We start from the raw sequence: 14,736 nt of genomic DNA, 5'->3' as shown, positions 1-14,736 counted from the left end.
GACAAAATGTCTTATTTTGATGACTGTTTACCAGGGTTTCTCGAGGTTTTTACAACTGAGTGCCAAATTGAGGAGCCAGCGTATGATTAATGGCGGAACAAGTGAACCCATGAACTTGTTGAAGGATTTATGATTGGGTCCCATTATAGTGTTGAACAATAAACAAATAATTGTTTCAGGATAAGGCACATCTCTTCTTCATTTTCTCCTCAACCATGCAGTGTTTTTTTTGTTTTTTTTCTTGTTGTGGCTTCATTTCCAGCATATTTCAATGTTAAACTGCTGAACTGTCCACCAAAATGCAGCACTTGTAGCGATGACAGTGATGGTTCCTGCAAGTAGGAGCTACTGGTATTTCGCTAGTAGCCTTCTTCCTTCTGAACGAAAAGGAGTGATATTGATAGTAAAAGAAGTCACCCTCTTTTTTAAAGAAATATATTTCAGTGGCAGAAAAGGAAGTGAAAACTCATTCCTGATCACCCTACTCCGTCCCCCTTGGCCCACAAAGGTGCATCCCACCTGCAGCTAACAACATCTCCAGACCAATCAACAGTCTTTTTCTTTATTTTTTCTGTCTGTACCACTAAACAAATAAGATATAACTTGATAATAAGTGAGCTTCTTAGGAGCTGCCATGCCGATTTAGTTACTTTGGACAAACCCAGGCTAGCTGTTCCCCCTGTTTCCAAGTCGTTATGCTAAGCTAAATCAAGTTATTATTTAATGTCAGCAACAGAAATATTTTAATGCATCAAGTAATGACAATGCAGCCTTTCTTGATGGCTTCTGTATGAAAGTGACAGTGGGTGAATCATTTCTGGAGGTTGTCTGAGGAAGATCATTTCAATTTCAGAAAGTCCAACTGTTGTGGGATGACACTGAATCCTTTGTCATGCTGATCCTGCTGAGCAGACTCCCATTATGTATTTGAAAAATGTGTTTCTGTCACCATTCGTTGGGAGCCTTTCCCCTCAAGTTAAGACGCCGCATTACTGAGAAAACTTTTATATGCAAAACATTAGTTTTCTCTTTTCACATTTCCTATCGTTTGCCATCATTTCTTCATTCCCTTTTTTTTGTTTTTTCCTCATTTGCATCATCATTTGCATAAAAAATGTCTCCTCAACAAGGTGCCCGCTGCAATTATGCGCGTGTTTGTTTCCTGTTCTGTCAGGATTGACGGTGTGATGCGTACCATGAACACAGAGAAGCTGATTAAGACGCTGCCCATCATTCAGAACCAGCTGGACGCTCTGCTGGATTTCCAGGTACTGTGTGTGTGTATGTATTCGCGTACTTCCTACGTAATGAGGACTGCATGTCTTGACCGACAAAGTGACATTCTGGACAGTCCTCTCAAAATCAAAAATGGGCTCAAGTTTGGTTTGGGGTTAGACCTAAAGTTGTGATGGTTAAAGTTAGAGTAAGTGGTAAGATGGCAGTACAAGTGTGTGTTTTGCAAACATGTACGTCTGTACGTGGCTGCTAAAGTTGGTTTCACTTTCAAATCAAATTGTGAATTGATACAACGGTTAGCAAAGTTTGAAGCCTCTTGTTATTGATAGAGTAGAAGAAGCATATTATGGCAACAGATTTCCTGTGCGTGTGTGTGTGCATGTTTGTGTGTGTGTGTGTGTGAGGGGAGAAGGGTGGGGATTTGCAGAAATTGGTGGGCGCATTGTGGTTTGTGCCAGGGAGCTTCAAAGAGCTATAAAAATGGATGTTGAAGTTTCTCATTGGAATGCATACGCACATGAGCGTGTGCTGCTTGTGAGTCTCTGTGTGTGTGTGTGATGTTTTTTCTCACCTTAACTAAATTGACAGTTGCTCCGTGTGTGTGGAGATGTGTTTGCCTCATACCAAATACTGCACTTTAGCAAGGATGCTGTTGAATATCTGAAGGAGATGTTTTCTTTGGAGAGATGTCTCCTTCACCTCTCTCTCTCTCTCTCTCTCTCTCTCTCTCTCTCTCTCTCTCTCTCTCTCTCTCTCTCTCTCTCTACCTTGCTCTACCCCTCGTCTCTCCAGGCCAACCCTAACGAGCTGACCAACGGAGTGATCAACTCAGCCTTCATGCTGCTTTTTAAAGACTCCATAAGGCTGTTTGCTGCTTATAATGAAGGGGTCATCAACCTACTGGGTAACACACACATATACACACATACACACAGGCACACACACACTCCCTCTCCTACATGTGTAGAAAAATGAGGTGTAAGTACAACTGCATTTTGTTTCACGTGCACGAACACACGCGCTCATGTCTGGCAGATATGTAAACACACACACAAACATATGTGCGCACAGTCTGGTTGTCACGGCAGCAGAGACGGTTTTGACAAGCTGTCATGTAGCTGCTAAGTGCTCCACTCCATCATGCACTGATTGTCCCAGCTTCCTCTTTTCCATCCTTCGTGCCTTTCCTTTTCCTTTTCCTCTTAACCAGATGAAAACGAACGCCCCATGGGAGCCCCCTGAGATTATTGTTTGTGAAATTAAAACCTTAATTGTTGGAGCATTCATTCATTCTGCAACAGGAAGCTAAGACGTTTGTCGTCTGGCGGATCATGTTAAACGTGTGTGATGATATTATGACGTCACATACGGTGAACAAACAGGCAGAGGTGCTAGATGATTGCCCCAAAATGGCCACTGAAAATGTTATTTACGTGAATCCAATTAATTTGGTCTAAAGTAAAAACCGTAACAGTGAGAAAAGTCGGTCTTTTTGGAACAGGAAGCTGAGGCGTTTGTATTCCACCTAACATCATGACGTAATATCATGACATCATGTGACGTACACTTAATGTTTTCATTTAGTAGAATTCGATGAAAAAATGTCAGATTTTCTTTATATATTTCTTGACATAATTTCACTACTTTTATCATTATTATTGTTTATAGATTTCCTTTACCCTGTAGCTTAGCTTGTACAGATTTCAAGGATATAAAGCGTTCTGAAGAAATTGGTGGATTATTTCTCTTGCAGAGGTCAAAAGGTTAAATCTTCATCTCACTTATCCTGTCCTTGTCCTTATCCTCACCCTCCTTCCGTCTGTCTCTGCAGAGAAATACTTTGACATGAAGAAGAACCAGTGCAAAGACGCTCTGGACATCTACAAGAAGTTTCTTTACAGGATGACAAAGCTGTCAGAGTTCCTCAAAGTGGCCGAGGTATATTCACACGCTCACACTCTTGACACTCGCACATCAGGATAAGATTCTCTCGCGTCTTTTTCTTGAATTTTTATCCGCAGATTTTTTTTTTCTTTTTGGAAGAGCATTGTCCATTCAAATGACCTTTTTACCCTTTTTCTAATAATTTCTCGTCCCAATCGTGTCCCCTTACACAGATAGTCTCAAACATTAAATGGCTGTTTGTACTTTATACATAAAGACTCCATGCTGCCACAATTCTGCACACACAGCTACTGTACAAAGAGTACCTGACTTACCCTCACTGCCCCACATTTACTTTGCAGACACTTTGCACACATGCATACATACATACATGCATACACCCAAAATAACCCGAAGATGGAGGATGTGGTTAGGCGCTCCGTTAGGTCCCTCTCCCTTGGCGCCCCACACTCCTCCATCTAATCCTTTCTTCTCCCGCTCTCTTCCCTCTCGTCCTGACAAAGATGGATACTCGTGTGGCTCTCCTTCGCCCAGCGCCCACAGATCATCCCTCTTTTTTTTTCTCTCCTCTTGTGCCCTCTTCCTCTCCCTCCCTCCCTCCCTTTGTTCCAGCCGGTCAGAATCAGCTGCTGTAACTTCAGCAGAAGAACCACAAAGGTGGTTCACGTTCTCTGCGTTACTGTACGCTCAAATAAATGCTCCTTTTGTATGTTATGATTAGGTTTTAAGGAGCTCCCTGGGCATTAAGTGTTTGTTTAATTAGAGACATAATTGAAAACAATAGTAGTTAATTTAAAAAAAGACAACATGTTGTCAAGATGGGTCTCAAGCAACCTCTTTTAAATGGGTTTCGTAACATATTCCATTGATACGAAAGGTCGCCTTGGTGAGGCTTCAGTACCAATGGGAGAATGAACACTCTAATCATTATTACACACAGATACATTGTCTTCACAAGTTGAAAACTTTTGCTGTAGATTCGGCATTACTTTACACAACAGTGCAGTGTGGCCTTTAACTTTAACCACCTACCTTTCTGCCCACAGGATGCTAACACAATGTAGAAAACTTCCACGAAGTGCCAAAACTATGAAAAGTTACATAAACATCAACATATAACATAGATAATAATTTATTAGACTCTCGTCTTTATAAGATTTTTGTCATTTTTAGTAAAGAAACAAAACTTTGTGTGGCCTCTCAATCTGATAATCTTTGAAAAGTTTTGAAATTGATTGCCAGGAGTCTAATGATCAAAAATCAGGCATTTATTAACATTTTAAAGGTTGGCCCTCAAAACAGCACAACTTTCAAATGGTTAAACACTTTTTCCTACAACCCCCCCCCCCCCCATTATTTATTAATGCAAAGAACACATTTCATCATATTTCATCACATACTTTCACCTGCTTGTGAGTAAAAACATCAAATACAGACTTGCACACAAATGGTGAGAGAAATCAGAACGTTGGCATCAAAATGTAACTGAAACAGTAGCTGGTGATTGCCTTTCTATTTATTCATCCCAGTGAAGATCAAACAATCAATACAAATGAGAAGACAAGCACATCATTAAACATTGGTGATGCATGTTTGAATACAAATTGCATTTAAAAGAAAATAAGTTCTATACTGAGGCAGTACAAAATTGAATTCAGCCGCCTTTAACTTTATTATTAACATTGCAAAAGTGTCCCTCTCTTGGTTTGTTGGTTTGTCAGCAAGATTACACAAAAACTTCTCAATGGATTTCCATGAAACTTGGGTGGAGGCTGGGTCTTGACCCAGAACAGAGCCCATTAACTTTCGTTGTGGATCTGAAGTTTTTTTTCATGACTGCATAAATTTCTTCAGGAATAACTCATGGATCTTGAAGAAACAAATCTGCAGTATTCCGTTAATTGATATCTAATAGATCTGGCAGATTTGAATATCTTTTATTTAATCTTGGATTAAGCTTCATATGCATTACAGGGGACTGTTGAGCTTTTGCAGAGGTATGCGCTCTGCTGAGTGCTATTTTAGTTTACACCTGTGCTTTTCCTATCCTGACAAAAGTCCTCTGTGTACAGAGTTAACTGTTAAAACAGTGGCCTGTGTCAACATTACCTAGTTAGAGTGTTATGTTTGCTCACCACACCCATGATTATATCTTCACTCCATGGCCAAAGTTTAATCAGCAAAATCAGAATCTTTCAAAAAGGTGCCTCAAGTGTATTGTTTGCCAAATTTGTGATATCAAACATTAAAAGCAGGGCTAGAAGTCTAAATCGACATCTTTTAAGAAGTTGGAGTGCACTTCTATGGACCATAATTTGTATTTTCTGCTGATAAATCTGTCGATGAAAGAAAAGTAAAGTGATGTTGATGATAATGAAAATCGTCCAGGACTTAAATGTTCTATATCTGTGTCCTGACGAGTCAACTGTCCGAGTTCTAAACTGTTTCAGAGACGACTTTCTGGCGTTTTTATAACTGTTTCCACTGTCGTCACGTCATTACGTCGCCTCTGCCTGCTCTCCCTCATTGGTCAGACATATTTATCACTGTCCAATCATCATCGTCATTCACTGTGAAGGATTGGTCGTCAGCCAATCCAGATGTCAGAAACTTTTTCCTTGTTTTATTTCTGTTGTCGTTTATGTTGACACTGCCACTGCATGAAGTAATGACTCCCCTGTTTTTTTTTTTCTGTTTCTCATCTCCTTTCATTTATTTCTTTTCTTTTCAAATGGATCCCCCTCTTCTCTTTATTTTCTCTCCTCCATTTTTATCCCACCTACCTTTCTCCCCTTTTTTATTTTGTTGATTTGCTTGTTTTTTGACGACAGCAAGTTGGAATAGATCAGGGTGACATCCCAGATCTCTCACAGGTCAGTGTACATCTCACCTTCAACTTCCTCTTCTCTCTTTTTTACGATTCTCACTTCCTGTTCTTGCCTCCTCTCCGACCCTCTCCCCTTTGTTTCTGGCTTTCCTTCAGCACTACGTGTTGTTTCATTGCTCCCTCAACCTTATCTCACCCCGACATATTCCTCTATCTCCCCCTTCACTCACTCCCTCTCCGTCACTCTCCACCCACTCATTTTTATTTCAAACCACCATCTCGTCTAACCTGAATCTCTAGTCGAGGCGACTCTCCCTCTGGTTTGATTGATTTCCTGCTTTGTCTTTCACTTCTAAATGCTCGTTATAGATCCAGCAACAGGGCTGAGGTGTGTGTTAAGTTGGCCTCGTTAAACACTGCGCCATCAGCCATCAGCAGGCCCGCTGCAGGTCTCGTCACGTGGACACGAAAAACCTCCAAGCAGCTGCGAACAATGAGATCAGACCTTCATCTGCAGAAATATTGCAACAACAAAGGGCTTAGAAAAAAGACAAGGGAATAGATTTCATGATTCCTCCTTTTAATCGTCAAGGTTGAAGTTGCCTTTTTGTCTCATCGTGAATTCAGAGGATTCCCCTCAAGCGTGGTCTTCATTGATTATGGGAGGACTGGTTAGGATCAAGTTACACATCAGGCTGAAAAACTGAAAAAAATTCAGCTTTTAATTGTCGTGTGACGATGTGATTGTTTTATCTTCTATGATCTCGTAGTTTCTAGTTAAGAAGGGAATAGTAAAAATACTTTACGACTATCAGGGTTAGTGTTGAAATGAATTAGTGGATTAATAGATTATTTAATGGAAAATAGCAATAAATGTATCAACAATCAAGCTGCAACTGATGATTATTTTTATATTCGTATAATCTGTTGATTATTTTGCGTAATAATCTGTAATCTATATCTAATCTATAAAACTTTCAGAAATCTCTCAACGATATATTCGATTTACAAAGATACAAAACAGAGAGAAGTTTGTTCTCAAGTTGTTCCAACTGAGAAGATGGAACCAGAGATGGTTTTTGGCAGTTTTGATTTCAAAATGACCTTAAAGGGGCACTACGTAGTTTTGGAGAAGAAATACAAACTCTGAATTTTAATATTTTTATGAATAATATTTTAATATGAATAATAATAATCTTTGCACAGGTAAATAAACAGGCTGTTCTTGGGATAAAACTAAGGTCCAAAGAACACTACTTGAAGATAGAAAGGTGGCAGGGTCCGCCACGTGATCAGTTGTCAGTATCGGGAATCCCTACAGAAAACAAACTGATTTTTCCAGTAATGAAAATAATCATTAGTTGCAGTTTTAATCAGACTACAGTTTATTTAAATATTGATACATTTCATTTTCTGCTTCGGTGACACACCCCCACACACACACACACACAGACACGACTGTAACCTTTTTACATCCTCGGTGGATGTGCACCGGATTACTCAAAAATGATTACGGAGTGTAAAGCTGGGAGTTAACGGCATGTGGATTGACTGTGTGGGTGTTGAGCTCATAGTGAAAACTGGCTGTGGTCGTTAAATAGATGTTTCTCTTCTCCCTCGTCTGTCGCAGAAAACAAAAGGATCTTACATTGTAGGTGGTGGGTTGCATACTGTACTGCTTACCCCCCTCCAACCTGCATGAACATCTTACTGTATATGCTCATGTATGTATGTGTGTGTGTGTGCAGCCATACACACTGACACCTCCTACACACAGGCATGCTCTTGTTTCTTCCTTCCCAGTGTGGGGCGATATGCTGTTGACTGAGTGCAATATGTGTGTGATGGCCTCAGGTGGATTGCTTGTAGCTTGCACGCGCACACACACACACACACACACACGTACACAGACACACACACAGCTCTGGCACGACAAGCAAAAGGCCATGAAACCTCATGAATAGAAAATGAGGTTTCACCCCTCTGCCCCTCCGTCTTCATCTGCATGAAAGAATCCCTGCGCCGGGTTTTGACTCGCTCATCTAAATTCCACCCTCCTCCTTTTTAGATGTTGTTGTTTATTTCATATTTGACATGCACGACAATCATTGCTTCAACATGCATGGCGGAGGTGCTTTAATAGTGGATAACCCGAGCATCACCGTGTGATCACTGGGAGGGGAAAAAAAGAAAAAAGAGGAAACATGAGAGAGCAGAGAGGAGGGATTCTCTCTGTTCTCATTTGTCTCTGCTGCCTTCCAAAGTTAGCGCTATCGCTAAACATTCTTTAGATGAAAGCGAGGCGCACTCACACAAGAGACGAGGCGACACACAGCCCTGTGTGTTTGTGTGTGTGTGTGTTTGTGTGTGTCAGAGCTAATATTGACTGGGCACACACAAGGTCTTCTTTTCACCCATTCAGATCGGCTGACAGTTAAAGATGGCTTCTTTCTCTTGCGCTGTTTCTTTAACAACCAGGCAACAGTTTGGCATAAAGCCGCCGTCTAGCCAGCCGCAAAGAGCTCACGAGCCAAAACACTCCCAAATGTGTGTGTGTGTGTTTGCGTGCATGTCTGACAGCACACTTTGCATTCTTGCGGATGGAGAGACAGACATGACGTTGTCATATTTTCTCAGTGGAAGAATTTCCTCTGGTCTCTCCTCAGCCAAAGCAGAGCCGAGCTCTTTCTTCTCCAGCGTGTTAACTTGTAGAGAACCTCGGATTATACTCTTAATAATGCAGCTGTCTGTCTCGCCTCTGCCCTCTTGTTTCACTTTGTTTTCGAGTATTAATGAGGCACCTCACCAGCGCTGAAAACAATCAGAGCTGAACATGAAATTGCAGCTGAGTTGTGTTTTCTGTGGTAGCGTAGCAACAATCCCCAAGTAACCTGCCTGCTCGCTAAGAACAGTCGGGCTCAAATTTAACACAGCTGCTTTATGATAGCTTTGAAGAAAGAGCAATTTGAAGGAGCACTACGTAGCTTTGGGGAAGAAGATAAAAAAACATATTTATTCAGTTATGGAAAAGATAGATATGAGTTCTGAGGGTTATAATCACATTAATATTGTAAATATAACATTTCTGAGTTCGAATTCTTCTCCAAAACTAAGCGGCGCCCGTTTAAAGTCTCTTGGCTTCACAAAGTAATTAAAGGAAAGGTAAGAAAGATTAGAGTTTAATCTCTATCCCCATGAGGAATGCGTTGGTTAAACTCCTGACAAGTCGAAGTTCGTCCCCGAGCTCATTGTGCGGGTATGACAAGGACCTCGTGGTGCGAGGGACACCGCGAGATAAGGAAGACAAAGGGACGAAACACTGCGAAAGGTGCACGAGGTGGGGTGGGGGGGGGAATGAAAGCGTAGACACAGAAATCATCGCCCTCTGCTCATGTGAAGTCAGGAGCAGAAGTGGCGCGACCTCTCCTCCGCTCTCCACCTTTTTCCCTTCGCTCTTTGTTCTGCAGCCTCCTCCTTTGTTCTCTCTCTCCTTTGAGTCTCCTGCTAACAGTGTGAGAGTTTGCTGCATGTTGCCATGGCTATTCTTGGAGCCTGATGCACTCTGTTACCTTCCTGTGAGACCAACTAACTCTGGGTGCCGTTTGTGTGTGCTGCTGGATGTGTGGGCGGGCCTTTTTTATGTTCATATGAGCGCGACAGAAAGTGACGAATAAATACATTCTCAAAACGCTGAATTTGTTTCAGGCCCCCAGCAGCCTCCTGGAGGCTCTGGAGCAGCACCTGGCCTCTCTGGAGGGCAAGAAGACCAAGGAACTGAACGCAGACACCAGGTGGACATCTTCATTTCCTGCCTCTTATCAGGTTTTCCTTGACATGTACGACCACGCTCGGCTGAAGGTCTTAAGAATAAGAGTCATTTTGAATTGTGTCTTTCAGAGCGTCCACCCTGTCCAGCGCCGTCTCGTCTCTCTCCTCCACCGGCATGTCCTTCAGCCGCATGGACGAGAAGGAGAAGCAGCAGGCCCTGGAGGAGGAGCAGGCCAGACTGCAGGCTCTCAAGGTAACAGATTTTGTGCTTTAATACCAGCTCACCCCTGAATCCGAGGGTCAGACTGAGTGCTGTGGCAGCAGAAATGCCAGCAGCAGTTAGCAGCAGTCTGGTAGTTACTGCTGTCGCCCCCCCTTCCTCCCCTCTCACTCGGATTCAAGCTGCTCTCAGTTGCCTCAAAAGTCCTACAAGTAGCAGGATTTATGAGCAATGCCTTTTTGATTCAGGCCCCAGCTGTTATTAACATGTGATCTGTTCTCTTTCCTCCACTGAGAGAAAAACTGCTGACCTAATTCTTCTTCGGAAGCCCTTTTGTTCAACTTGCAGAATCCACTTTTTTTTTTTTTTTTTTTTACATGGTGTAACTCAGACTTCGGTCTTGCGCTGTACAATTGGCTGACATGCAGTCTCAATGCAGACAGAGGCCTTGGACAGATCTCCTCCACATGTGGTTTGGACGATTTACCCGAAAGCAGGAATTCAGTTTAGCAGTTATTTCAGATTTAGTCTGGATTTAGTTTTTAGACAAAAGTGCTAATTAATTTCTAGTCCAGTCAAAAAGCTTTCTGTCATACAACGTCAGATGTCTCTTCAGGTTAGTTGTGTTCTTCCAACCTAAATTGTGGCCATTTTGGAGGTATTGTAACAAGGGTCCAGCAAGATATTTATTGTGGAAATATTACATATTTTATCTTTAAATCCTCTTGTACGGAAAAGGTAAGAAGGAGTCGTAGATCATCTGAACTAAGGAGTCACATCACAGGATGTGTGACTGCAGCCATTGCCCTAGATTTACAAGCAGCGGAGCCACAATGAACTCCAAATGTGCGGCAGCTACATAACACTTGAGCGCTGACAAACAAATTACATATATATGCAAAGTGCTCCCCTCTTGCCGTGCCGTACAAGATCAGGCTGCTGATAGATTGCCGAGCAGCTTCAGCCGTTTGGTGAATTCTGAACTCCGGCTGAGGATAAAGGCCAAGAGTCTCAGTGGCGAGCCGAGCAATAGAAAAGTCAAGTGTAAAATGTGTTGACATTTCTTGCTCCAGCCCTGGGAGTCCTGCCTTACAGCAAACTGTAATTGAGTAAGAGCACTGAAGCTACAAAACAGGCACACAGCAGCTCAGAGAGCGAGTGTGTGTGTGTGTGAGCGAGCACACGTTAAGCATGCTTACACGCTGGCAGAGGAGATACAGTACGTGTTCGCTGCGAGCTTTGTTGATCCGTGTGTATATATGAAGCATGTGTATAACCTGGCAGATTACAGGCGCTGCTGTATGTGCTGCCAGTGTGTGTCGGTGTGTTTGATCGCGCGCGCGGTTGATTGGATTTTTAGCACGCTGTTTACTTTGTGCCCTTGGTTGCCCTGCTCCTGCCAAGGTCCACTGATTACCTTTGGGTTTAGTTAGAAGGGAGAGCGAAGATGAAGTGAGCGAGAGCGTGAGAGAGTAAGAAACCGAGCGAGGGAGCCGGGGTGAGCAGGGGTCGTCCGAGTACTCCGGTCCAGCTGTCTGGCTTCCATATGGACTCAACACACACATACAAAAACACTTACACACTCAGCTACTGTCCAGCTGGGGCCTTCGCCCAAACAATAACAGCAAGTTCCCATTTGTTCCTCACTACGCCGTCAGAATACAAATGAAGAGGAGTCGGCCTGGCTGCAGCTGGTACAGCAGGAGAGTCTGTTTATTAATCTGCTCAAAGTCCAAATTCCTTTGAAGGTGGTAAATGAATGTCCATGTGTAAATAAAACAGGACTGTGAGCGGCAGCTTCGTCTGAGGAAATCCTAGCTCAGAATCTATACCTCTGTCTGTACTTTAAATTGCCTTACTTGTCCATATTCTGATTCCAAAACAGAAAACCGTTGTTGTTTCCCAGTACATGTTCCCACATGATAAGACACAAATTGATCCCCGTGGAGATATTAGGTCATTGCAGCAGCAGCTGAAGTAATAGGATCCAGCGGGAAATATAAGCAGATGGAATATAAGCAGTAAAACAGCCAGAATGATAAAATCAATCAGTAAAGCGATAAAATTTAATGTAGTCACTTGTGGGTTTAGGCTAAAAAACGGAGCAGGCAGGTTGAGTTTGTTGTATAAAATGCACCGAGAAGCACTGTGCATGCATTTTGTTTAGATTTCCACTCGCCGTTATTTCACATAAAGTGAAAATGTGTTGTCATACAGCAGCAGGAGGTTTTCACAGTCAGATTAGCAGCATGCGTCAAACTGACCCTGGAGCAAAATCTTCAAATTCATGCAAGACATGAAAGTCTGGAGGAGTGAGGGAGATTTTTTTTTTTTTTAAAACCTGCAAATGTGTCGGAGCACCTTCAAAGAAGTCGGATCAGCAGGTGGAATAACTTCTGGTGGATGTGCTGTGTTGTGGATTTTCTTACCCGAGTGAAGTCTGAGGCGTGTTTGGTTTGACAAGATTTTGACTTCATCATGTCATAAACAAGTAAATGTGGATAATGACTCCGTCTGAGGCTAGATTATCAGATCAGAGTTTGATCCAGTCAGTCCCAAAACATTTGCAAAGTCTAGAAGTTCAAGTTAGCCACAAGTCTCTTGTGGTCACGCTCTGTGGGACCCACAACACAGAGGATCCGGTTATTTTCATACCGGGGAAGTCGAGCTTTTTGTGGCTTCAAGCCCCACTGAGCAGCTTTCATAGAAATAAACAAGGCGCAATCTTTAACACTGTATCAGGATATCTCGATACGTCGATGGGTGCAAGTCCTTCCGTGAGAGAAATCCCTCTGATTGGCTGTTCAGCTAAGCGAATCAGAGCGTGTGAAGAGAAACTGAAGAAGAGAGGAAAAGAACCTGGAGCCCGTTGCTGTAGGACGGCTTTATTTGGCACATTTAGTGCAGTTTATCCTCATTTTTTGCCTCAAATTCTTGCCATTAAATATAGATTCTCGATTACAAATAGCTATATTAGCAAGAGTGGTATGAAAATGTCAGGCAAATGCTGATTTATCTTTTTTTACCACTTGGTGATGAGGAGAGTTATTTCCTCTCATGCAGGCGCAGAACGAACAAGCTAGTTTGCCGTCTGCTTAGTTCTTGCGGTGCGTTCAAGTGCCGCCTTTTGGTCCAAACAGCGGCGATGTTGGGCGACGTGACGGCAGTTGTTTGATGCCGGCGTGCTGTGTCTGAGCTCTTAAATGAAAGTGTCTTTAAGGCTCAGTCTCACCAGGCGTCTTATTTGTTGACTTTGAGAGAAAAAAATCCAAACCGATTGTTGGTTTGCGCTCGATTTAATTCCACTTTGCTGATGTTTGTATATCCGTCTGCGTTTCAGCTGCACCTGAGTCTCAGCAGGACAGAGTCAGACGCTGTTCAAGAGGTTATTAGCATCACAACAAAACGGCGCAGGAGAGGGTTTTTTTTTTTTTTTTTGAGTCTCTCAAGAGCAATATAATTAGCTTTAAAGCACTTTAAACTAATCGTCTGTCATTATATTGTGTATGCTGAATCCCACACCACCAGGCAACTTTTGGCAAGCAAAACCAAGCAATAAACTGACTTTGGAAAATGCAGTTGGATGCAGGCCTGGTTTATAGTCCTTAATTGAAAGCCAATAACTATCCGAATATCACCAAAGCGCACAGCTTTTAAACTTCTGCCTTTGTGTTTTTTTACTTATAATGACTCGACATTTGGCACCATCGCGATGAGATGCTTGACAGGGATCTCAAAAAAAAGAGGACAGAAGGGCTCTTAACACAAGAAGTTTGGGTGTTAGCTCAGTGAGAGGATATTTATACATATTTGTCTTTGTGCACACCTTAAAGCGTGTACAGTCATTTTCCAGGGATTTTGAGTTGACTGGAAACAAACCGCTTATTCATTTCCAGCGGGAAATGACTGTTTAACCATCGTCTTCCTGATCACATTGTGGTGTTTTACATGCTGTGTGTGTGTGTGTGTGTGTGTGTGTGTCTTGCAGGACCAGCGCCTGAAGGAGATCAGCATGCAGACTCCGCCCTCTGCCTCCCCCAGCAGCCAGTCGATAGGCAGCGCCAACAACAACCACATCACACACACCCCGGAGTTGTTCACCTCCACGCTGTCCGCCAACAGGTGAGCACACGGTGAAACACACAGTTTGATGTTAACCATCTTTAGATGAGATATTGATCAATGAGCACTGATCGAGATATTTTGTGATACCTGAGAACTTCAGAAATGAAACAGGCTGACTGGTTTATCTGTCAGCAGTGCAGCCATATATATTTATATAGTTCATCAGCCAGCCTCTGTCATCATGCCATGAATAACTGAGATGTGCTCTCTCGCTTGCTCTGTGAATATTCAGAGATCTCTGATTTTAAAATAAAAGGCTGAAAATGATGCTGTTTTTTGTTTTGAAGATACATTTATGATGAAAGATTAATGGTCTCTAACTGCGGTGACGCATGCATTGCATTTCTTTTGACTGATTTCATCACAAAAAGCCACAAGAGCGTTGATTTGCTTTTAATGTGAATTAGCAGCAATAGGAAAGCTGTGAGAAAGTGTGAGAGGTGTAAACATTTAGACAAGCAATTATCAGTATTATCATGACAACAATTTGCAGTCATTCCGGACTGTTTCTTGGCGCTGAGCAGTTGCTTGTCAACCAGCAGGGGTGTTACTGCGCCTCGCCAAGAGTGTGTTTGGTACATAACCCTTAATATAATGGCACGTTGTTGGTTTCACACATTGATTATCAAATATGGGATTGGATATCATGTAATTC

General features: G+C 42.5%; 1 protein-coding gene across 9 annotated transcripts in view; it reads left to right on the top strand.

Annotated features, from left to right (window-relative positions):
* The window catches only part of si:ch211-200p22.4 (phosphatidylinositol-binding clathrin assembly protein), an 86,490-nt gene that overhangs the window by 43,992 nt on the left and 27,762 nt on the right, over positions 1–14,736 (top strand). For all 9 annotated transcript variants that reach the window (XM_037111367.1, XM_037111365.1, XM_037111368.1 and 6 more), the window contains 7 exons: positions 1,175–1,268; positions 2,029–2,140; positions 3,068–3,174; positions 5,973–6,014; positions 9,674–9,759; positions 9,866–9,989; positions 13,945–14,078. In XM_037111367.1, the coding sequence (XP_036967262.1) occupies positions 1,175–1,268; positions 2,029–2,140; positions 3,068–3,174; positions 5,973–6,014; positions 9,674–9,759; positions 9,866–9,989; positions 13,945–14,078 (699 nt within the window). The remainder of the gene's footprint in view (positions 1–1,174; positions 1,269–2,028; positions 2,141–3,067; positions 3,175–5,972; positions 6,015–9,673; positions 9,760–9,865; positions 9,990–13,944; positions 14,079–14,736) is intronic.

Source organism: Acanthopagrus latus, chromosome 10 (genome assembly GCF_904848185.1).
Source record: "Acanthopagrus latus isolate v.2019 chromosome 10, fAcaLat1.1, whole genome shotgun sequence".
In the NCBI taxonomy this organism is placed as follows: Eukaryota; Metazoa; Chordata; class Actinopteri; order Spariformes; family Sparidae; genus Acanthopagrus; species Acanthopagrus latus.
This window is presented reverse-complemented; position numbering and strand designations above follow the sequence as displayed.